General features: G+C 42.5%; 1 protein-coding gene across 3 annotated transcripts in view; it reads left to right on the forward strand.

Moving 5' to 3' along the window:
* SLC12A4 (solute carrier family 12 member 4) overlaps window positions 1-23539 on the forward strand; it is a 215995-nt gene that overhangs the window by 173447 nt on the left and 19009 nt on the right. For all 3 annotated transcript variants that reach the window (XM_040328834.1, XM_040328835.1, XM_040328836.1), the window contains one exon: window positions 2333-2508. In XM_040328834.1, the coding sequence (XP_040184768.1) occupies window positions 2333-2508 (176 nt within the window). The remainder of the gene's footprint in view (window positions 1-2332; window positions 2509-23539) is intronic.

The raw sequence follows: 23539 nt of genomic DNA on the forward strand, positions 1-23539 counted from the left end.
CATGGGGTGATTAGGGTGTGCCCAGGCCTATGCCTGTCATGTACGCGTAAAACCTACAAGTAGTCAAGTATTACATATTTATGCACTGCAGGTCACCCATGTCTCAGGAAAACAATTGTTTGTCCAGGAAAATCTATTACAGAAAACTATTTCTTCCATCAAAAACAGTCAGCATTGGGTTGTCTTCATAGATCTGGTTTAGCACATAGTTGTATTGCTTCCAGATCTAACTTTGCCATTCATCTTCTCATGTTGTACTGGTCATGTAGGCATATCTGTGTTGTACTCATTTGTATACAGATTTTTATTTAGTTCCTTAGACTTTTGGTGTACTTCAACCTCCTTCTTTTTAATTTTTTTATTTAAAAAGTGGAATCTGTTTCAAATGTTCTGTTGCTTTAGAAACTTCTTCGGTCCATTTTAATATTCAATAACGGTCTTTCATAGAAATTGTGTAAGATGATCATCATATTCTTTGTGCATGCTTGTAAATATGCCTCCCATCGACATTCCGATAATGATTTTCTATCCTATAAATGATTACATTTTAAAAATTAATCAAAGCAGAAAAATTCTTTCCGCAGTGGTCTGCCTGAACCCACGTAATTTTTGCAACATGTCCTCACAAAATGCTTAATTAATATTCATATTTGTAAACTATTTACACTGGAAAATCGCTAACAAATGGTCCAAGTCACATCAACCTTAAACACACAGATAATATATAATTGCTAAGGTGACCTGACAGACCAGAGCACTCGCTATCCCAGATATATCAGATATTGGTTCAGATTTCTTATCCAAATTCACAGCCATTCCTTTCAAAATGGGAAAGGGAGATAATTGTATACCCAGATGATATGCAATGGAGCAAAACACTGGCGCTTTCCTTTTAAACTGTGTATCTCATGCCCAAGAATGGAATTATCGCATTGTATTATATGGACTTGTGTCTTTATTTCAACCTCACCTACTATGTATCTAGGTCAGTGGTTCTCAACCTGGGGGTCAGGACCCCCTCGGGGGTCGAATGGCGATTTGCCAGGGGTCACCGAATCCTGGGCTGTTCCTGAAGCCTGCGTTGCTCTCCCAGTCTTTTCGTGGCTGCCCAGCAGGGCTGTCCCTGGAGCCCACGGCCACTCACTCAGCCTCTTCGCAGCCGCCCATTCAGTTCAAAGCATGGCTGGGGGGCAGAGATTAGAGGTCCACTGATGGGTGAGGAATATGAAGTGGGAGGGGCTGGAGGAGACCCTATCTCCTGATTTTGGCATAAAAGTCACTGCTACGAGACACCAAAATGTTGGAGACACAGTGAAGACGGAGACAGTGACAGTGAGAGGGGGAGGAACAAAAAAAAGGGAGAGTAATAAAAAGAAAGATGGCTAGAGAGGGGGATGGGGAAAAAAAACAAGACATTAGCATAAAGAGAAATAAAAGGCAAAGAAAGGAGAACAAAGAGAAAGAGTGGTACATCCTAAAATGTACCATAAGGGGTTTTAATACCGTACGAGTGGAAGGGTCTCAGGGAGCGCTAAATGTCCGTGGGTTAGGGTGCGCAACAACCCACGCTACGAAAATAATTATACTGTTGGGGGTCCCCACAGCTTGGGAAATTTTATCAAGGGGTCACGGCACTAAAAAAGGTTGAGAACCACTGATCTAGGTGGTATTGCTGCCCTACTATTCTACATAAATTTGACCTAATGTATCGGACATGTGCTGGAGATACTTACAGGTTCCGGGCACCATTACACACATTTGGGGTACGTGCCCACGAGTTACTCCCTTTTGGGATGAGATTCACCATCTCTGACAAACTTGTGGGGGACAATAAACCCTAATGAACTCTGCATAAGTGTCCTGTCTATGTTGCCGGGATCCTACAAGTAAATAAAAAAAAATTGTCGATTTTCTGCTGCCCGATCTGTTATTGCTAAATCTTTGCACCAACCGGTGGTCCCTTCTCTAGCTGATTGGGCTTGTGACATAGACAGGATCGAACATATTGAACGTATGGTAGCGTGGGATGGTAAAAAAAGTTAATCCCACACTATTTTGTGGACGGTTTGGTTACATTTCCGGTTCTCCTCTGATTTTGATACTTTTGTGTCAGATATGCAGGAGTATAGCTACTAGATGAGTCTGTGGCACTTATAATTGCCTGGTGTCCAACCTCCTGGAAGTGGTAACTATCACCATACATTAAAAAAATTATTTTGAAATGCTTTTGTATTTATTCAAAAGAACTGTGTTTTATGTGTGAACTTGAAGTAACTAAAACTTGATATGTCTAGCTAATATACCTCCATCTATACATTTTTATATCAATCAGGTCCAGTTAATAAAGGACAGACATTCTTTTATTAATCTTGAGGGCTCTTATTCAGATGAAGAGGACAATGAAATGGAGCCTGGGAAAATTCAAAAGACTTGGACCAACAACAGCATTGAGAAGTGGAGCAAAATCAATGTATCAGAGCACTTCAGGGACCTTGTTAATATTAAACCGTAAGTTTGTTTGGTTTTAGAAAACAGCCATGTAACGGTCAGGGGTTAACGCCATTTACGATATCCCATTCCACCAACCCACGACAGCTTATCGACACTCCACAATCCAGCAGACGAACACGACCCATAGGATTCCCCAGAAGCGAGACACACGCAGCTCTGTTCTCTGGTTCAAAACAAATAGATCCTTTAATGGTAAACTCAGGCTCTTGATATACAGTCAGCAACCAAATATGAACAATGACTCAACTCCACCCACAACATTATACAATGTTTCCCAACGAACCTCCAATACACATCTTGGGTAGACTTTCTGGCACCTGGTCTGACACAATCCACATGAGCTAATTAGCTACAGCTGACAAGTCGGACATCATGACTCCGGCTCTTATCACCTGCTATACAATACACATTTATCATCAATAGAAATTCACACAATACAGTGTTAATTAGCATCACACAATGAAAAGGTCTTTAGAAGCCAGACTAAGGTTAGTTTACATGAATGTAGCAGACTTAATTACCCCTTTAACAGTCTGTGTTCCCACATGAATGAGTCATCTATTGACCTGTTGGGTTCAGAATCAACAACCTGTAATTAGTTATTGAATATATTGTGAATTACAGACCCATGTTGAAACAATCCAACAATCCAACATATGTCCCTTATTTCTTGGCTCAATCCATGTGAGAGCTTCTGGGTCCCACGGCCCTCCCGTTACAAGCCATATTCAGACTTTTTATTAAATTCTGTATAGCGGGGGTCAGCAACCCATAGATTGCCAGTCCAGGTGACTGGTAGATCGTGGTCTAGGCTTGCTGACCCCACCATCCCAAAGCATCAGACAGAGTACAATGCAGAGGGACTACTTGTAAAGTTGGAGCTGTAGTAGGGAGCAAGAGCCACTTATCCCGGGTAGTGGTCTCCAGAGTGGTGCTAGCAGCAGGTTTACCCACACCACGGGTGCAGTGCACCTACAGTATATCTACAGTATACCTACAGCTTACCTGCATGTTGCTGCATTTTAGCAGTAGACTTCAATTCTATCCTGCGTTTTTGGTGCACTTTCTGAATGTAAGAGTTTTGTGAGCTTTCAGAAAGTGCACCACACCTGTAGGATATAAGAGGTCTATTGCTAAACGCACCCAACCCCGCAGGTAAGCTTTCGGTACACTGCACTGCATCTGCGGTGTGGGTAAATAGCAGCGCATCAGTGTGAATAGCAGAGACTTACGCCTGTTGGATCTAATGGACTGATTCTAAGAATCAGTCGCATAGATACGACGGCGCAACGCAGAGATACGTCGTATCTCCGTTGTGAATCTGGGCCTAAGTGTTCATTTACATTTGCAGTTTGGTTAAGACATGTTTTTACCACCCCTGCCTCAACAGCACCCCCTTTTTAACTGCAGTGGGCAGGAGTGTACACATGTCGCACCAGGAGTTTTACGCCCTGTCATGATTGGTGGGTGTAGCACCTGTCAAGCATGACCCAGTCAAGTGAATGAGGCTGCTCTGCAACCGTGTGCAGTACAGAAAACAAGGAGTTAAAGCGGGCAGCGTTGTCGCTTTCTCACCACCTGCAACCCCTTTGCATCTTATAGTAGCATATACAGTTCAGGGTGCTTGTAGAGTGGCCCCATTTACTTAAATGGGTTGCGATTGGCAGGTGGTAGCACCCACCAAAAGTAACAGGAGGTTTAATTTTTGCTGCAGGATTTGTATACCTTTTTGGCTGCTGCCTCAGCAGCTAAAGAAGGTAGGGATTAGGGGTGCTAAAACCATGATTAAACCGCAGGGTTTTACCACCCCCAACTGTGTGTGAATGAGCCCTAAGGGTGCCACTGCTGAATGCAACGAAAGGGCTCATTCACAAGTGCAGCAGGCACACCTGCTCCTCTGAAAAGCGATCCGAGTATGTTTGACAGCTGGTGAAGAGACAATATCTTGCCCCACCACCTGATTTAAACTTGTGAATGGGGTAGAAAAAAGGAAGCGCCACCTAAGTGCAGTATTAAAAATGCTGTTCTAATGACACAATGTGCAAGTCACACTTACAGGAAGGAAGAAAGAAAAAGGCTCATCTGCATAATCCTGCAATCCTCATCCCGGATCCATGGGCGGCACAGTTGTAGAGAATTCAGAGTGTGTTTTCTCAGGTTTGTCCTGTGGCCATCAGGATGAGTCCTGGTCCAGCGTGGAGCACACGTGACGTGACGGGTCATGTGATTACTTCTGGGGAACACTTCCGGGAGGAGGGTCAGCAGGCAGGGCAAAGCAAGGGGCTGATTGGGCTGCGCACTCGGAACCACTGTTTCTTCTATTAGCCCGATTTATATTACATAAAGAATACAGGAATTTAGGCACTGCTATGGGGATGCACGCAAAGGAATGTCTAGAGCGGGGATATGCAATTAGCGGACCTCCAGCTGTTGCAGAACTACAAATCCCATGAGGCATAGCAAGGCTCTGACAGCCATGAGCATGACACCCAGAGGCAGAGGCATGATGGGATTTGTAGTTTTGCAACATCTCGAGGTCCGCTAATTGCATATCCCTGGTCTAGAGGGTCCCCATTGGTCACTGTAAAGCCCTGTACATACGATCGGTTTGTCCGATGAAAACAGACCGATCGTGTGTGGGCCCCATCAGTTTGTTTTCCATTGGTTAAAAAAATTAGAACATGTTTTTTAAATTTTTTCCTATGGATAAAAAAACAATAGAAAAAAAACATTGTCTGTGTGGAACTCCATCGGTCAAAAATCCACACATGCTCAGAATTAAGTCAAAGCATGCTCGGAAGCATTGAACTTAATTTTTCTCAGCACGTCGTAGTGTTTTACGTCAACGCGTTTTGACACAGTCGGATTTTTGACCGATGGTGTGTAGGCAAGACTGATGAAAGTCAGCTTCATCGGATATCTGATGAAAAAATCCATCGGATTAGATTTCATCAGATATCCAATCGTGTGTACAGGGCTTAAGAAGTAATTACCGTAGATAATATATGTCACCCATTGTGCCCCATATGCAAAGAACTTGGAACATCGCTTTAAGCAATACAAAGCCTCCCCCTGTAGTCCAAAGTACAAAACGGGTGCTGGCATTCAAACAAGCTCATCCCGGCTAACAGAAGCAAAATAATAGACAGAAGGTGGAAATGCTGTACACCGAAGCCCAGCCACTACACAGAAAGATGAAGATACGGCTTCAGCTTAAGGTCTTTGTATAGTGGCTGGGCTCCAGAGTGCGACGTTTTCAGGTTCTGTCTTCTGAATACCTATATGTCACCCATATAAAAAATATCTATTTTTTTTACTAGTGATTGGAAGCTAGCCAAAATACCTTAATTAAGGCCCATCTGATATAGACTCCAAATAAGCATTGTGACCCAAAAGGAAAAAAAGGATGTACAGTAAGGTAATTCTAGCCCAATATGTGGATAACAAATATTACTTGCGTTCGCCAAGTATATAACCAGGTTATATGGAGACCATCTCCCAATAAGTTAAGAGTTCACATTTTCATTTAAAATGGCTTCTAATATTTGGTTCAGACAAAGATGTGGTTACTGATCAGATGATGGACTGGATCAAAGAGTGTAATTTTTTTCCCCAATCTGGTGAAATGAAAAAGCCGACTCAATTTGTTGATGGTCTTTTGGGCATCTAAACTGAGAATGAGCACTTCTCTTCTTTCCCTGTTAGCTATACCCATTAGGTCTGTTATCTTTCTAGTATTGTCCTCTGTATGTTGAAATGACCTAAAGCCTACCTGGCCCTTCTGTATTAAAGAGGGGAGGATCATGTTCACTCTAGGAGACAATAACGAAGCGAAAATTTCCAAGTAGAAGTCTAATAGGGCATTGGGTCTATAATTGGATCATAAAGTGTGATCCTTGTCAGGCTTTGGAATAAGTGTGATATATTAGACTTGCATGCCCCATAGTACTGAATTTTTGTGAAGGAAGCCAGTAAAATGTTTCATCTAATGTGGGAGAAGGATCGGAAGGAATGATTTTATAGTATTTATAGGGAAAACCATCCAGTCCCAGGGCTTCATTCAAGGGTAACATTGCTCTGTAATTTCATCCTCATCAATGAGTGCATTGATTAAATGTAGTGCAAAGCTTCAAAATGTTAGGGATGTCAGTAGATAATGCCAAGATGACATTGCATTCATGTAAGGAGGTCCGTGGGGGATGTTGGGCTTATTATAGAGTTTGGCATAAAATTTGCCAAAGGCCTGAGCTGTTGGCTCAGGCTGAGATTGAAGTGCACCCAATGTGTCCTTGGTGGCATGGGGTGTTTAAATATGTTTTTTTTCCTTCAGCGTCTTCTAGGAGAGTATGTGCTCTCTTGCCTTTTATCATAAGTTTTTTGTTTCTTCCTTAAGGTGAGTTCCTTTGGTGTGGCTTTCGTGCGTGTTAACTATAGATTTGGGTTTTAGAGAGGTGGAACTGAGATTTAAGGTCCCTTAGTTTCTGTTCAGCAAGAACTTTAGCTTATAAAGAAAAATAATGCGCTTATAATAAAAAAGTGAAAATCACTTCTGCGCTATTATATAAGTTAATGCACGTGTGAATAGTTGCAGCAGATGTGTTGCCACAAAGATAATTTTGAAGCGCAAGCACACCCAGCTGAGCAGCAGGGTGTATTAATGTGACAATTAGGTGAAAATAATTAAAAGTGAAAACAATCTATATAATCTAGCAATATGCAAAGAAAATGTCTATATATATATATATATATATATATATATATATATATATATATATATATATATATATATATATATATATATATATATATATATATATATATATATATATATATATATATATATATATATATATATATATATATATATATAGTGACTGTTTAAAAAAAATGCTAAAACGAAATAGTCCAGCATTAACGGCGCTTCTGAATAAATGTCAAAACATATTCCATGGAGTAATATTACATACATTGCAGTTTATATATGAAGCTGAGTTTCCTATCATTCAGCCACAAAAAAACATTCAATATCCACTAAATGATGAATGAACAACAACAAGAGGGATAGTACAGCAGATGACCCGCTCCTCTTTAAAAATGTCCAGTGAATATAGATGATAGAGTTCAGCAGTGGTATAGATTCCTTGATGTGATACTGTAGTTTAAATAGGCATCAGTCAAAGGTACACCATCACTGAATCACTGTGTAATCACCCCTATGTGAGTATGCTTACCAGAGGTAAGATCAAACAATGCCTGCAAGATCCTTCACAGAGCCTGTCAGCGCCGCTCGGCTTAAGGGGATCAGCTGATTAACACAGTTGTTTCACAAGGGATGGATGGATCATGTAAGAATACAAGGAGATGCCTCCATAGTGTAAAAACATTTTATTAAACAAACCGTTCCCCCCACATAAGTATGCTTACAAGATAATAAGAAAAATCCAGCCTATCTCAAATAGTCAAAACGTCCGCTTACCGCCGTCGGAAGCTCCAAACGAACCTCCTAATTGGATGAGTCCCGGGATGACGCTCAGCTTAGAGAGTCGGGTAAGTCGCGTGGTCACGATTGACGCGTTTCGTCACTTCGTCTTCAGAGGGCGTGGCCACGCAACACGACTTGTTGAATAAATACCAAAGGGAAGAGCAAGGCTTCCTCATTCGTCATCACAGGCAACATTAAACACACCTCTGCCCACAGCTCAGCTGGGTGCATTAGAGATGCTAGCTGTTCAGCCCTCCAACCCCCTAGTGGTCAAGTGTAATATTACAAATAATTTCACATACAACTTAACCCTATGAACCTCTTAGTGGGTGTCATTTCTAACAACCTCCGGTTCATTCTGTGCCTATATATACCGTATTTATCGGGGTATTGCGCGCTCTGGCGTATAGCGCGCACCCCTAATGTGGACCCGCAATTCCTGTAAAAAACACATTTTAGTACTTACAGTTTTGGTGTCTTGCGCGGCGTCCATCGGCGGCCTTGTCGGGTCCGGCGTCCGTCTGCGGCTTCGGTGGTGTCCTCCCGGCTTCTCCTGCGCTGTCTCCCTGTCGAATCGCCACTTCCCGTGCTCAGTTTGAACGCCTGCACCGACATATACCGAGTGCAGTACACTCGGCTACATTCGGCCAGGCTTGGCTTCACTCGTGCTCCCGCTCTGTGACGTTTATGCGTGAGCACGAGCGAAGTCGAGCCTGGCCGAATGTAGCCAAGTGTACTGCACTCGGTATAAGTCGGCGCAGGCGGGCAAACTGAGCGCGGGTATTGGCGTATATCGCGCACCCACGATTTTGCCCTGATTTTCATGGCAAAAAAAGTGCGCGTATACGCCGAAAAATACGGTAATGTCAAAAACCAGCAAAAATAATTCATATATATTAACACATCCTAATTTAGCATCATTAAACATTAATCCTGTAACATGCTTTAAAAAAAATGTATGTTTAAAATCGGTATATGTTCTATATATAATAGACATCAAAACCAGTTATTGGCTCTTGTGAGGGAGCGGTTTACATCATCATACGTCTAGTTTATATTTCCCTTAGAAAATTTGCATCTCATAAAAACAAATAATAAATAAATATACCTTGGCTGATAATACCGCTTCGAGGCTCTGCATGTGTCTACCATATTTACAACCCATAGCAATATGCAAAAACTAATACTAAAAATCGTTATTAGATCCTCAATATTTTGTTAGAATCAAGATGGATGCATAAACTTATATATGTCAACCATCTGATGCTTCTGGTTATCCTAGGTCCTACATAAATGAACTGAATAGTAATATTGTATATTAATTAACCCATCTAAAATCTAGGCAGTGTATAAATAAAGAAAAAAAGTGGCCCTGAATATTATTTTATCAATCATACTCAGTCCTATACTGGTCCCTGAGACCTGTGCTGCAACTAATGATTACTAATAAAACAGTTAAGGTCCATTTCTATATTTAAGCCATTCGGGCTGAGAGCATTGGCCAAATATAACCACTGGGTCTCACGCTTTGAAATTTCCCGAACCATATTGGCTTCTCTCCATCTGGGGTGCAGTCTGTCAATCCCCCAAAATTTGAGGCCAATGGGATTTCTATTGTTTTTCCCTGAAATCTAAGGATACGCTGTGTTCTTTATAACCTATAGTGATTTTATATATATATATATATATATATATATATATATATATATATATATATATATATATATATATATATATTAGTGCTGTCAAGCGATTAAAATTTCTAATCGCGATTAATCGCATTAATGTCATAGTTAACTCACGATTAATCGCATTTAATCAAATTGAAAAGTGAATCGGCTTGCTTTTTGCAAATGTTTTTATTGAAAACAAAATTGGCATATAATGTAGTGTTCAAAACTAACATTCACACTTGGAGCAAATAAGCTCTCACACAATGGGGGTTATTTACGAAAGGCAAATCCACTTTGCACTGCAAGTGCACTTGGAAGTGCAGTCGCTGTAGATCCAAGGGGGACATGCAAGGAAAATAAAAAAACAGCATTTTAGCTTGCACACGACTGGAGGATAAAATCAGCAGAGCTTCCCCTCATTTCACATCTACCCCTCAGATTTACAGCGACTGCACTTCCAAGTGCACTTGTAGTGCAAAGTGGATTTGCCTTTCGTAAATAACCCCCAATGTAACACAGTCCATCAATAAAAAAGTGAAAAATACTTTGTCACACAAACAGCCCCTTTCTAAGGGATCAAAACAGGGCGATACAAAATCAAATTACAAAGTGTACATGTAAGGTAAACTAGGACTCAGCCTATAGTGCAATTAAACCATGGCTCATCAACTCAGCCTCTTATTTCAGAAAGTATGAACAGTAACGGCAACCAATAAAATGTAAGCATACTACTTCTTTGCTTTGAGCCAGTTACTCACACACAAGCCTGTTGACATTTTCAGACAACAGGGAAGCTCGCTTCTTTTGTACAACATGCCCAGACAGTGAAAACAACCTTTCAGAAGGTACTGATGTGGCTGGTGTTGCTAAGTACTTGCGTGCAAGGCGGGCCATTTCACTGTGTGCCCCTTCATGTGTGGACCACCATTCCTGGGGACAGTCATCCATGCCAGTAAGAGGCTCTGACTTGTACCGCTTCAGGCATTGGTCAATACTGTCCTCCTCTTCATCAGACGAAGACTCGTTTGTAAGCATAAGTGTTGGTTTCTTCGTAGGAGGCTCAGGCGTGACTTTTTTATCCGGCTGTGCAGGCCTCTCCCTTACCATCTCCTGGAGCAAGGCGCGGATCGTACCCCACACCTCAGCCATGTCAGGTTTGCTCAGACACTTGAGATCCTTAAACCTTGAAATGAAATGAAATGCAACTTTAATACAAGTACAGGTGCAGGTATAACAAAATTGCGACAATACCCCTATCTCATTGCTATCTGACCTTGGGTCAAGTGCTGTCGCAACTCTCAGCCACGTGATGTTGGTCTTCTCCTTGCGACCCTCCATGTCTGCTGCGAAGGTTCCCTTGAACTTGATCGTGTAAGCTGGGTCATCCTCAGTAACCTCCATCACTCGTGACAGATGACACAACGCTGGCAGCACCACTGAGCAAGACACAAACTTCTCTCCTCCCAGGAGTTCAGAAACATACCTGCAATAATATAGAGATTCACTTTTGTGGGGAACTAGTTAGGCCTACTGTAATTCTCTCACTCACTCACCACACTCACACACTCTCTAATCTTTCACACATGCATAGCCTACCTGCACGCACATATACCATAGTTGCCAACATTTGTCCTGAGACACTTTGCAGCACAGCTATTAATTAATTACCACACTCACTTCCCCGAAGCTCCACCCACTACGCATAATGTTCGCCAGACGAAGATTATGCGGAGTGGGTGGAGCTTCGGAGAAGTCAGTGTGGTAATTAATTAATAGCTGTGCTGCAAAGTGTCCCTGGAAATTTTTAAATAATGTTGGCAAGTATGATATACACACACCCAATCATTAATGTTACTGCTCTGACACAGACCTACTTTGATTTAACAAACAGATATACAAACGACACGGATACACAATAAATTACCTGCAGTGCTCCAGCACAGCCTCGAGCTTCTTCAGTTTCTCCAGCTCAGTAACTGTTGGCATGGCGATGTTGGTTGTGTGCAGGGCCAGTGCATCTTTCAGTGGTTCAGCATTCCGCTGAACACGCTTGATCATTTCCAGGGTACTATTCCATCTGGTTGACACTTCCTGTGCGAGTGACTCTTTCTTCTTATTATGTGTGACTTGTTGTTGCTCGAGCTCCGCTTGGTTTGCAGGGCTGTGCTTAAAATGTCCCACGACCTTTCTGCATTTTGCCAATGCGCTGTCAAACGGGCTGTTGGTTAGAGAAACCGTGACGGCTCGGTGCACACTGTGTGCGATGCACGGCACGTGCACAAAGGGGAGCTGCCTGGCCGCTGCAATCATGTTGCGTGCACTATCCGTGGTCAGTGAGACAACTTTTTGTTCAATGTCCCACTCTCTAGCTACTTGCATAAAGTGCTCTGCAACAGCATCAGCGAAGTGCCTCTCTTCTGTCTTTAGAACAGTCAAAGCATGAGATTGAAGTTTCCACTGTGGATCAAAGTAATGCGCTGTGACCCCGAGGTAGTTGTGATTACTTACGGACGTCCAGTAATCACCAGTGAGCGCGACTGCTTTTGTATTCTCCAACGCCTGCTGTACCTTGGCTTTCTCCGTTTTGTACAATTTCTGTACGTAGCTTGTAATGGTGGCTCTCGAAGGCAATTCGTAGGTCCAGTCGTTGGATGCGATGCGAATGATATCAGCTAGACCCTCGTCCTCCACAACATTAACAGGCCTACATGCAGTAGCCACCCATTTAGCTATGGCTGCAGTAAGTTTGTTCTTAGTTGTGGTATCCATGTGCTTCTGTCTGAAAACATCCATTGTCGCCTGGCTTTGACCAGGGAGCGGAGAATTCACATCAGCTGTGTGCTTGGCCATCAAGTGGTATTTCAGACTGGACGTGCTGCGATGATAGCTCAGTTCACAACCACAAAACCCACAGATCACTTTGGTCTTGTCAATGGAACCATTTGGCAACTTTTTAAAAGTAAACTTTCCATTCAGAATCTTATTGGAATCCATTTCGGCAACCTCGCGTTTCCGTTTCCGGTCTAGCTAGATCCGGTGTGTGGTGTTGTAGTTCTGAAAAAAACAATAAAGTTTGTTTGGCCAAAAAGGTTCACCCTTTAAAACATTATAAGTTTGATCTATGTTCGTTTTATGAGGTATTGGTCTATATGGTCTACCTTTTAGCTTCCTCCATACACCCAAAGGGATCAAAACCTGAGTTTTAGGGACTGTCCCTCTATTGGGTTTGTTATGTGTATCTGTTAAATAACCATCTTCCCCCATATTGCTCTGTAGATTAGGCAAAGTAGAGTGAGATACGTTGGTGCTTGTAGGGACCATAGGCCCACCAAGTCATTGAGAGAAAGTGAAATGTTGGGCAACTTGACTAGTCACCATTTTGCATCAGTGTGAATGTATTCGGAGACCCTTGTGATTGGGTCATAGCTTTGCCCAAACTCTTGTTACAGTAATTTCTTTGAAAAACACAAGGGGTGTTGCCATGTTAAAGGCACCTGCAAATGTAGATCTTGCTCTATGTGTAAAAAATACTTACAAAGAATCCACTTTGGCTAGCCAGGTGCAGAGCTACTGTACTTATTCTCATTTACTCATTTTATTATTTACTCATTTTATTCTCATTTACTCAGATTCCCAGATGACATATCCAGAATATTATATCCTTACTCTAAAAGGGCATTTCACCTACCAGATGTAAAATCCTCTGCAATCACACAAAAAAAATTGAAGATAACCTGTTCTGTGCTACAATTAGCAAACTGTGATGAAAACAACACTTTCCTGATGGACTAGCTAACCTGTCTCTCTGTGTAGGTACATTTAGTAAAGAGAGACAGGTTAGCTAGTATTTTTTTTGTGTCAGCACGTACCTCTTAATCTTCACCTGACGGCGATCCCGCGGGAGAGGGCGTTCCCAAGCACTGCCTGTGATTGACAGGCTTCCGAACGGCGCATACTGCGCGTCACAGGTTGCCGGAAAAACCCGAACGTCGGTGCGGCTCTATACGGCGCATGCGCACCGACGTTCTTTGTGCAATATAAAAATAATGATTTTATGTTAAACTTCTTAATCGTGCGATAAAGTTATTGACGGCGTTAAAATGGGTCTGCGTTAACGCCGTCAATAACGCGCTTAATTGACAGCACTAATATATATATATATATATATATATATATATATATATATATATATATATATATATATATATATATATATATATATATATATATGCGCTCCGATACTCTTTTTGTTAGTGTTCTCTTAGTGCGGCCAATGTACATTAGCCCACACGGGCACTCCAGAGCATATATCACGTGTGTTGATGCACAAGATATAAATTCCTTAATCGCAAATTCTTTCCCATTGGCAGTAGATGTAAACCTTGTTAGGCCTCTCAAATGCGTGGACACTTGTTGACATGCTTTACATTTTCTGCAGGCATAAAAGCCTGCACAGTCCCAAAACATTTTTGGCCTACTCTGTGGGTTTAACACCTTCTTAACCACCTGTTCCCCGTAGTCCTTCTATAAATGAAAGGTGGATGAACTGGTTTTAGTGTTTTATCCATGCACAATATATTCCAGTGTTTCCTGAATATGGTTTCAACCTCCAAATATTGTTCATGCAAACCACTTATAAAACCCCATTCGTGTTTAGAGTTCTGCCGTCTTTCTTTTGGAACTAAACTTGATTCTTGTGATTGTGAACCAACCTCATCAATCAGTTTGTCCAAAGCTAATTCGTTATATCCCTTTTCCTAAAAAACGTTGTTTAATCTGCTGTGCTTGAAACACAAAGGCCCGGATTCTTGAAACACTTACGCCGACGTATCTCTATATACGCCGCGTAAGTGCACAAATGCGCCATCGTATCTATGCGCCTGACTCTTAATACAAGATACGCCTGAAATTTGGCTTCATCCGATAGACGCAAGTCTCCTACGCCGTCGTATCTTGGGCGCATATTTACGCTGGCCGCAAGGGGCGCTTCCATTGATTTACGCGTTGAATATGTAAATGACCTAGATACGCCGATTCACGAACGTACTTGCGCCCGTCGCAGTAATATACGCCATTTACGCAAGGCGTACGTCTGGCGTAAAGTTATTCCACATATAGGGAGGCGCAACCCATGCAAAGGTATGGACCACGTAACAGTCGTATTTTACGTTGTTTACACAGTACTACGTGAATAGGGCTGGGCGTAGGTTACGTTCAGTGATTCGACGTATCTTAGGCGTTCAGTCCGATGTGCTTCTGAGCATGCGCACTGGGAAGCGTCCACGGGACGGCGCATGCGCCGTTCGTTCGGCCATTCATTTGCATGGGGTCACGGTTTTCCCGACGTATTCGCATAAATTGATTTTTCGGTATGTTGCGAATCCTTTGGGAAAGGTGACCACTTTGCACTGGGATATAACTGTTACCATCTGTACTTTTAAAATATGCTTTAGTCATGAATTGACTTGTTCCTTTCATGATCATAACATCTAAATAATGGATCTGTTCCTTACTCCAATTAAGTTCAAGCTCAATGTTATTGTTATTGCTGTTTAGCCATTTTGAATATTCTACTAATGATGCTTCTGATCCCTGCCAAATGATAAACAGGTCATCAATATAGTGTTGGTGGAGTGAGGCAGGCATGTGAGATGGAGAGAGGTGTATGCTGAGTCTTCCACAGCCCCTCCACTCCCTGCATACAAAGCTGGCTGGGAATACTAATTTAGACTGCTGAATTCCATGCCCCGCTCTTGCTGCCGTAGTTGCCGCTGACTGGGGGACTTACCTGTCGGCGATCCTGTGTCCCCGGGGGCCTCTGGAGGTCTGTGGCTACCTGTGCCTACCCGCCCGCCTGCTCGGGGTGTCCTCTCTGGAGTTTCTTGGGGGTAGCGCTGAGAGTGGAGGAGATCCGGAGGTGGAGGTGGAGGTCCGGCTGCAGCCAGCGAGCGGAGCCCGCGATTGGAGAGCGGCGGTCAGCTGACTAGACCAGACCACGTGAGCGGCTCTGTGAATCCCGGCGTGTCTTGGCTGAAAGACGGTGAGAGAGGGGAAGGAGGTGCTGGAGACAACCAGGGGATGATAGCCAAGGGACCTCTGGAGGTTCCCCCCCCGCCCCCCCCCCACACCGAACCTGTTTGATACATCCCCCTATAGCCCAGTACAGTACGGGAGAAGGGGAGGAGGAAGGACAGGAGATGTGCTCGAGCCGGAAGACAGCAGCCCCTGAAAATTAACCCCACAGTGGATGGTAGCCTGAAGCCGGACCTGTTTAAAAAAGGGAAAAGCCGTGGAGAAACAGCATAAAAGTGAGTAACCCAGCATAATCAAGCATAATATTGATGAAGGGGTATACTATGCTCTGAACTGAACTAAATTGTATGGTGCACTGACGCATTGATGCATGGACTGATTAAATGCTGAGAAGGATTAACTGATCACTGAAGTAAGAAGAGAGCTTGATATATCTTGCAGCACGTATGATTGGGATCCCTTTATCCCTTTAATCCATACATGTGATATGGTGCTATTGTCTGGCTGTTTCTTACCTGTGGGGGCTGTCTGTGAGACACTCGGCTTCTGGTGCTTCTGGTGCTGTCGCCTATAAGTGGGACACGGTGATACTGATCTGCTCCTTCTTACTCACAGTAGACTTATATGAGATCCCCTGCTCTGGGTGTTGAAATAGAGGTCAAACAGAGGGGGGGGGGGGGGAACACTTTTTTTTCTTTCAAAGCAACAAAAACCAAACTTTTTGACCAACCGTCCTACATTGCTGCTACCCAAAAGGGGAAAAGGAGTCGCACGCTTTCTTTCTTTTTTGTTTTTTTTGGCTCTAAGGAGTTGCTTCTTTGGACTCTTAACATTAACAGAAAGCTGGGCATAGGTGAAATACCTGTCTCCTTACAAAAACAGGGTAAAGTGTGGGTCACCTGCTCTGTAAATATAAAACGCATAGATGCAGCAGCTACGCTCAGCAAAGGAGAAGAACTCTCAACACTCAGCAGCTGCTGCTAAACTGGAGTCATATGCCCATTCTTCTGCCCAGACGCCTACGTCAACAAAAAAGACGGCGCAACTTAAAACACAGGGAGGGGCGACTGACAGAAAAAGCCAAGGACAATCAGCAGCTACTACTATACAGGGCTCAGCAGGGATGTCAACAATTAAAACATCAAATAAAAACCCTGAGCTGATGGAACAGAATACGGCGGTAACAGCTGAGACGTGCTTACCCTTGGAAACGGAACCAACACTAAAGGATGTATTTACAGTTGTGAACGCATGCAAGAGCGCACTAAAAGAACTTTGTGCTCAGATGAAAGAGGTAAAAGAGGATTTGATACTGGTCCGCCAAGAATTGCAAAGAACAGCGGAAAGGACCTCTGCTCTGGAGGCAAGGACAAGCCAGCTGGAAGATGATGTATACCCATTAATAAACGAGGTGAAAAATCTGAAGGAGCAGATGAGCAGATACGCATCAAAGATGGATGAGATGGAGAACCGACTCAGAAGAGACAATGTTAGGCTGGTGGGATTGCCAGAAAAGAGCGAGGGCTCTAATCCTATAGAGTTCCTTGAAAAATGGTTTATTGAAATTTTTGGAAGAGAGACATTTTCAACGACATTCTCTATTGAAAGAACACATAGAGTTCCTTTTAGAGCTCCGCCAGCAGGGGGCACCCCAGGCCGCTCCTTATGAAGTTCCTAAATTATAGAGATAAAGTTGCACTGCTGCGGACAGCAAGAGAGGCGGGAAACATTTCTTTTAAGGATACTAAGATATCATTGTATTCTGACTTTTCGCCAGAATTACAGAGACGGAGAGCAGAGTTCATCTCAGTTAAACGGGCATTGCAGAGACATGGGTTGACTTATGCCCTTCTTTACCCAGCAAGGCTACGGGTGGTGACAAAGGGTGGGACTCAGATTTTTGATACCCCGGCGAGTGTAGAGAGTTGGCTAGACGAGAATAAGGATAAGTGGTAGATAATCTGAGCAAGAGGGGGTGAGGGGAGTTGGGAAAAAGAGATTTTCCCTTTTTTTTTTTTTTTTGGGCTGTTTCTCTTTTTCGCCCTGCTCTCTCTCCCTCAGGAAAACAGAAAATTAAAAACAGGGGGGAGGAGAGGGGGGAGGAAGACGAGCATAGCTTTTTGAATGGGATGGAAAGGGAGTGAAAGTGAGGAATACACGGTGTGGGAGACAGTCACTGGAATGCCCTCAGGGGAACACCAGGATAGGTGGAGGAGGGGGGAGGAGGGAGGAGAGGGGGAGGATGGGTGGGATGGGTGGGAGGGGAACGGGGGATAGGCACATGATACACAGGAATAAAGTGCTCACTAATATAAGTAAAATATATGTAAAACACGAATTGAAGGAGAGTATAGAAGGTAATGATAATGACAATGCACAAAGGAATAAGATAATTGAGAAATGGCAAGGAAATACACAATGGGGGAAAGTTTGCTATAGGAAAATAGAATTTAAAAATTTGCATGGAAATAATATTTGATTGTATATACACTCTTTTGGGATGTTGGGTTGTACCTTTTAATAGACACGGTAAAAAAGAAATAGGCGAGAGTCAATCACAATATAAAACAAAGAAATTTAGGGTAAAGCTTAACTATGTAAATCTTTTTTGGGATCGATACCCCTGAATTTTCATGATATACTACATACCGTTAAATGCAAAGTAAAACGTTGAGTCTAGGCTCATGGAATGTCAGGGGCCTGGGGACAGCAGCCAAAAGAGCTGCAGTGTTCTCTATGATGGAAAAAAATGGGATAGAGCTGATATGTCTGCAGGAAACACATTTAACAAAGAATACAACTTACTCACTACAGAGTAAAAGATATCCTATTCAGTACCATGCAGTACACTCCACATATTCCAGAGGAGTAAGTATTTTGGTGAGAGCTGGAGTGAGGTTCTCCTGCAGACACACCAGCATAGATGAAAATGGCCGATATGTTTTTTTGCACTGTACAATTAACAAAATGTATGTAATAGCAAATATTTATGTTCCTCCACCTTTTAAAATAGATGTTATGCTTAGATTAAATGAATTTATACTGGGAAAGGAAGAAATACCGGTTTTGGTAGTAGGAGATTTTAACGAGGTTTTGGATCAAAAGGTTGATAGGTTTCCCACACCATTAGACCCAGTTCCTAGAGAGAGGACCCGTCTGAGCCAATTTATGGAAGAAGTTGGTTTACTAGATATGTGGAGAGTGAGGAACCCGGGCGCTCAGCAATATTCCTGCTATTCAAGCACGCACTCCACACTCTCCAGGATAGATATGGCCCTGGGGAATCATAAAGCGTTACAGATCATGGGAAAGATAATATACCTGCCAAGAGGTGTGTCTGACCATTCCCCAATGATTTTAACTTTAAATTTAGGTGGACAAAAAACTCAGAGAGAGTGGAAAATCAATTCATATTGGTTTGAGTTAATAAAGGAGTCGGAGGAGGTTTTGCCTAAATTAAGGGAATTTGTAGACTTTAACGAAGGTACTACAAGTACCGGGATATTATGGGATGCCCTCAAGGCATACCTTAGAGGTATCCTGATTCAGCAGGTGGCAAAATTTAATAAAAAAAACAGGGAGGGGAAGGAAAAATCCCGTAGAGAGGTATTGGAGGCAGAAAATAACTATGTAATGGATCCAACATCGGAGAAGCAGAAAATATGGCTAGAGAAACAACAAGCATATAAGCTAGTAATCATAAGGGAGGTGGAGACTAGACGACTTTTTCTGCGACAGTCTTCCTTTGCAGAGGGTGAAAGCGTTGGAAGGATGTTGGCGCAGGTGGTGAAGTCTAACTCCTCCCCCTCCGATGTTCGGTCCATTAGATTAATAGGAGGGGCAATAACATCAGATACCCCAGAGATAGTACAGACCTTCCAGGCATATTACCAAAAACTCTATACTACACAGAAGGTGGGGATGGGAAAAGAAATGGAGGACTTCCTGGAGAGGCTAGAGATCCCGTCCATAACACAACTGGAAAGGGAGGAATTAGAAATCCCAATATCACTCTGGGAAATTCAGCAGGCAGTAGCAGATATGGCAAATCAAAAGTCGCCAGGCCCAGATGGGCTCCCGACAGAAATATACAAATATTATGGAGAAATATTACTACCAGAGCTCATAAAAGTACTAAATGGAGCGGCCATAGAAGGTAAACTCCCTGCTTCAATGCTGGAAGCAACTATTATAGTTATACCAAAAGAAGGGAAGGACCCTCAGGATCCTGCGGCATATAGACCTATATCCCTCTTATGCTCTGATGCCAAGATAATAGCTAAGGTCTTAGCAACAAGGCTTAACAGGCTAATTTCAAAGTTAATTCATCCAGACCAGACAGGATTCATAGCTAATAGATCTACCAGCATGAACATCAGAAGGACATTTTTAAATTTACAGACCCCGACACAGAATGAGGGAACAAGAGCTGTATTGGAAGGAAGATGGGAGATGAAAGAATCGCGCTATATGCCGACGATATTCTCCTCTCCCTGGGGGATACGGAACAATCATTGGTAAAGGCAATGAGTCTTGTAGAGGAATTTGGGAGCTTTACGGGTTTAGAAATAAACTGGGGGAAATCCGAGCTACTCCCGATAGACCCACTTGGAGAAACGGCGATATTGGAAATGCCACAGTTAACGGTGGTGGACACAATGAGATACCTGGGGGTATTGGTGACGAAAGATCCTAATCAATACATTCATAAAAACCTAACCCCGCTATTGGCTAAATTTAAACAAAAAATCCATATTTGGAAACGGCTTCCTTTGTTAGTCGCCGGTAGATGCAGCTTAATCAAAATTATTTGGCAACCACAACTGCTATATATACTGCACAATTCTCCAATGTGGATCTGCAAAAAGTGGTTCAATAAAATTGAAACTCTCTTTAGAGAGCTTATATGGAAAGGGGGGCAAGCGAGGATCCGTCTCCGTACATTACAGCTTCCGGTGGGGGAAGGAGGACTTGCAGTCCCCCAACCCGAGATTTACTACCTATCGGCACAACTGCAACAAATAGGAGGATGCAATGTTCCGGGAGGAAGTACCCCTAATGGGAGGATACTGCTGAACGGGGTTCCCCACGATACCATCATTGAAGCGCTAGAGGCAGATTCCTTTAGTCATAGGAACCCAACAGTAAAAATGATAACTAAAATATGGAAAACGGTTAAAAAGCTGATGGGATAGACCGGGTTTACTGAATACTCTCCATTATGGAATAACACCAAATTGAAGGAAATCCTCCAGATAGGAAAGGTTAGGACATGGGAAACAAAGGGCATCAAAAGGTTGAGGCAACTGTATAAAGAGGATAGGTATAGGAAGTTCCTGGACCTGAGAGAGGAATTTGGTATACCGCAACATTCATTTTTTACCTACATGCAGGTGGGGCATGCCCTTGGGGCCCAATTTGGGTCACAAACCCCAGAGTGGAGTGAAACGCCCCTCTTCCAGGATTTGGTTAAGGCAGGACAAACTAAGGGACTCATTTCGGAGATATACGGACAGATGAGTAAAAAGGTTAATATAGGTACTAATCTCCCAAAGATAAGAGAGAAATGGGAGGAGGATATAGGGGAAATAACACAGGATCAGTGGAAGAGGGTCTTGGAGATGGGACCGAAGGTTTCGGTCTCACCTCCACAGAGGGTCTCCCATCTGATGCTGATAAATAGAGCCTATTATACGCCTAAACGTCTGTTTAAATACGGAAGAAGAATAGATGCCCTAGATGCCAAGGGACTGGAGACCTAATACACATGATGTGGCGCTGCCCAAAGCTGTTCCGATACTGGGAGGGAGTGATAAACTATCTAAGTGATACATTCGGAGTACCCTTGGAGGCGGAGGCCACATTATGTGTATTGGGATACAGGAAGGAACGGGAGGAGAAGAAGACTACAACAGTTGTAATATTGAGATGCCTGTTCCAAGCTAGGAAATTAATAGCCACAAGATGGCAGGCGACAACACCCCCGGCAATAAGAGAATGGATCAGGATAGTAAATGAGACGCTTTGGAAAGAAAGAGCAGTCTATATAAAAAGAGGCAATCTTAAGGATTTTGAGGAGATGTGGAAACCATGGTTGGAAAGAAGAGATGCTCCTCCGTAGAGGGTAAGATCCATAGTCGGGTGGAGAGTAATTCAAAATAATACCGTAAGACAAAAGTATATGTGAGTTAACTCAGAAAAACTATGGGTAACCTTGAAACCTCACCGGGGGAGGGGAGATAATGGACCGAGGGAGTAGAGTTACAAGCCTAATGGCGAAAAAATTAAAAGAGCGGTAATTAGACTGTAAAGAGATAAAAGAGCAGATTTCCTGGCCAGTAAAGGTTAGTTGGGTATTTTTTTTTTTTCTTTTTTCTATCTTCCTTTTTTTTTTTTTCCTTTATATTAGAAAGTTAGTTGTCTCCACTCTTCATACTCTCTGTACTCTGTAATAAGATTATGATGTATATACGGAATCATTTTTGTTCCTGATTTTAATGAATGAAATGCTAAACAATTGAATGTTAAAAAGAAAAAAGATAAATAAAGAATGAATATCAATATAGTGTTGGTAGAAGACGAGTTATTTTCTTCTGTTTTTATGAATCCACTTGTCCTCCCATTCGCTCATGAATAAATTCGCCAGGCTTGGCACAAATTTAGCGCCCATAGCCACTCCAGTTTTTTGGCTATAAACATTTCCAGCATACCAAAAATAATTGTACGTTAAGCAGTAGTCTAGGGCAAATCTCAGACACTTTTTTTGGATATAGGGTATATCATCCCTTTTACTAAATGCCCAGTTCAGAGCCAATAGCGCGTCGTCGTGTTGTATAATTGTATAGAACGACGACACATCCACTGTTACTAGAAACATTTCCGTATCCTTTGGGACTTTTACTTCTTTCAGGAGCTGTAAAAAGCTAGTGGTGTCTTTCAGATATGCCTTGGTAGTTATAAAAAATAGTCCAAGTACTGGCCTATACGCGCTGTAACCAAATCTATCCCATTTACTATGGGTCTTCCTGGAGGCTTGACTGGATCCTTATGGATCTTAGGGACTGTATAAATCGTAGGTTTTCGGTTAACGCTAGGGCAAAGATACATTTTTTTCTTTTTTTGTGATTAGCCCCATGTAATAGCCATAATCAACTAAATTCAAAAGATTCACTCCATATTTCCTAGTAGGGTCCCTTTCCAATTGAGAATAAGTAGCCTCATCCTCCAACATTATCATGAGTTGGGAGTGGTAATAGGACTTGTCCATAATTACCACCCCCCCTCCTTTGTCGGCCGGACGGATCACAATATCTTTTCTTTTCTCCAGAGCATTAATGCCTTCCTTAATATGATTAGGGTTAAGGCTTTTCTTTATTGTTAAGGCCTCAAGGTCCTTCAATAATAATTGTTTAAAAAACCCCACCTGATGGTTGGCTGTCTGTGGTGGGTTAAAAAGTGATCTGTTTCTCAGACCACTATCAATTCCCACCACTTCATTCGTTTTTTTTGTTACTGTTGTTCCTCCCATTAAAATTATTAGACAGGAAATATTTTTTCATGTTTAATTTCCTGACATATTTGTGTATATCTATATATACAATATTCATCGTTTTGGTGGATGTACATTTCAATCCAGCATTCAAGATGTTTGTTTCTTTTTGTGTGAGTGTGGCTTTTGAAAAATTATATATACCACTCAATCTACTTCCCTGCGTCTTTTTTTGCTGGATTCGACGCCTTGCTCTACAGCTTCTTCGTGTGTGAGTCTCCCGAATCTGGCTGGACTGTATTGATCCTCCTATTCCGGGGGAATGCTTTACTGCATTAACAGACTGATCTT

This window comes from Rana temporaria, chromosome 11, assembly GCF_905171775.1.
Source record: "Rana temporaria chromosome 11, aRanTem1.1, whole genome shotgun sequence".
Lineage (NCBI taxonomy): Eukaryota > Metazoa > Chordata > Amphibia > Anura > Ranidae > Rana > Rana temporaria.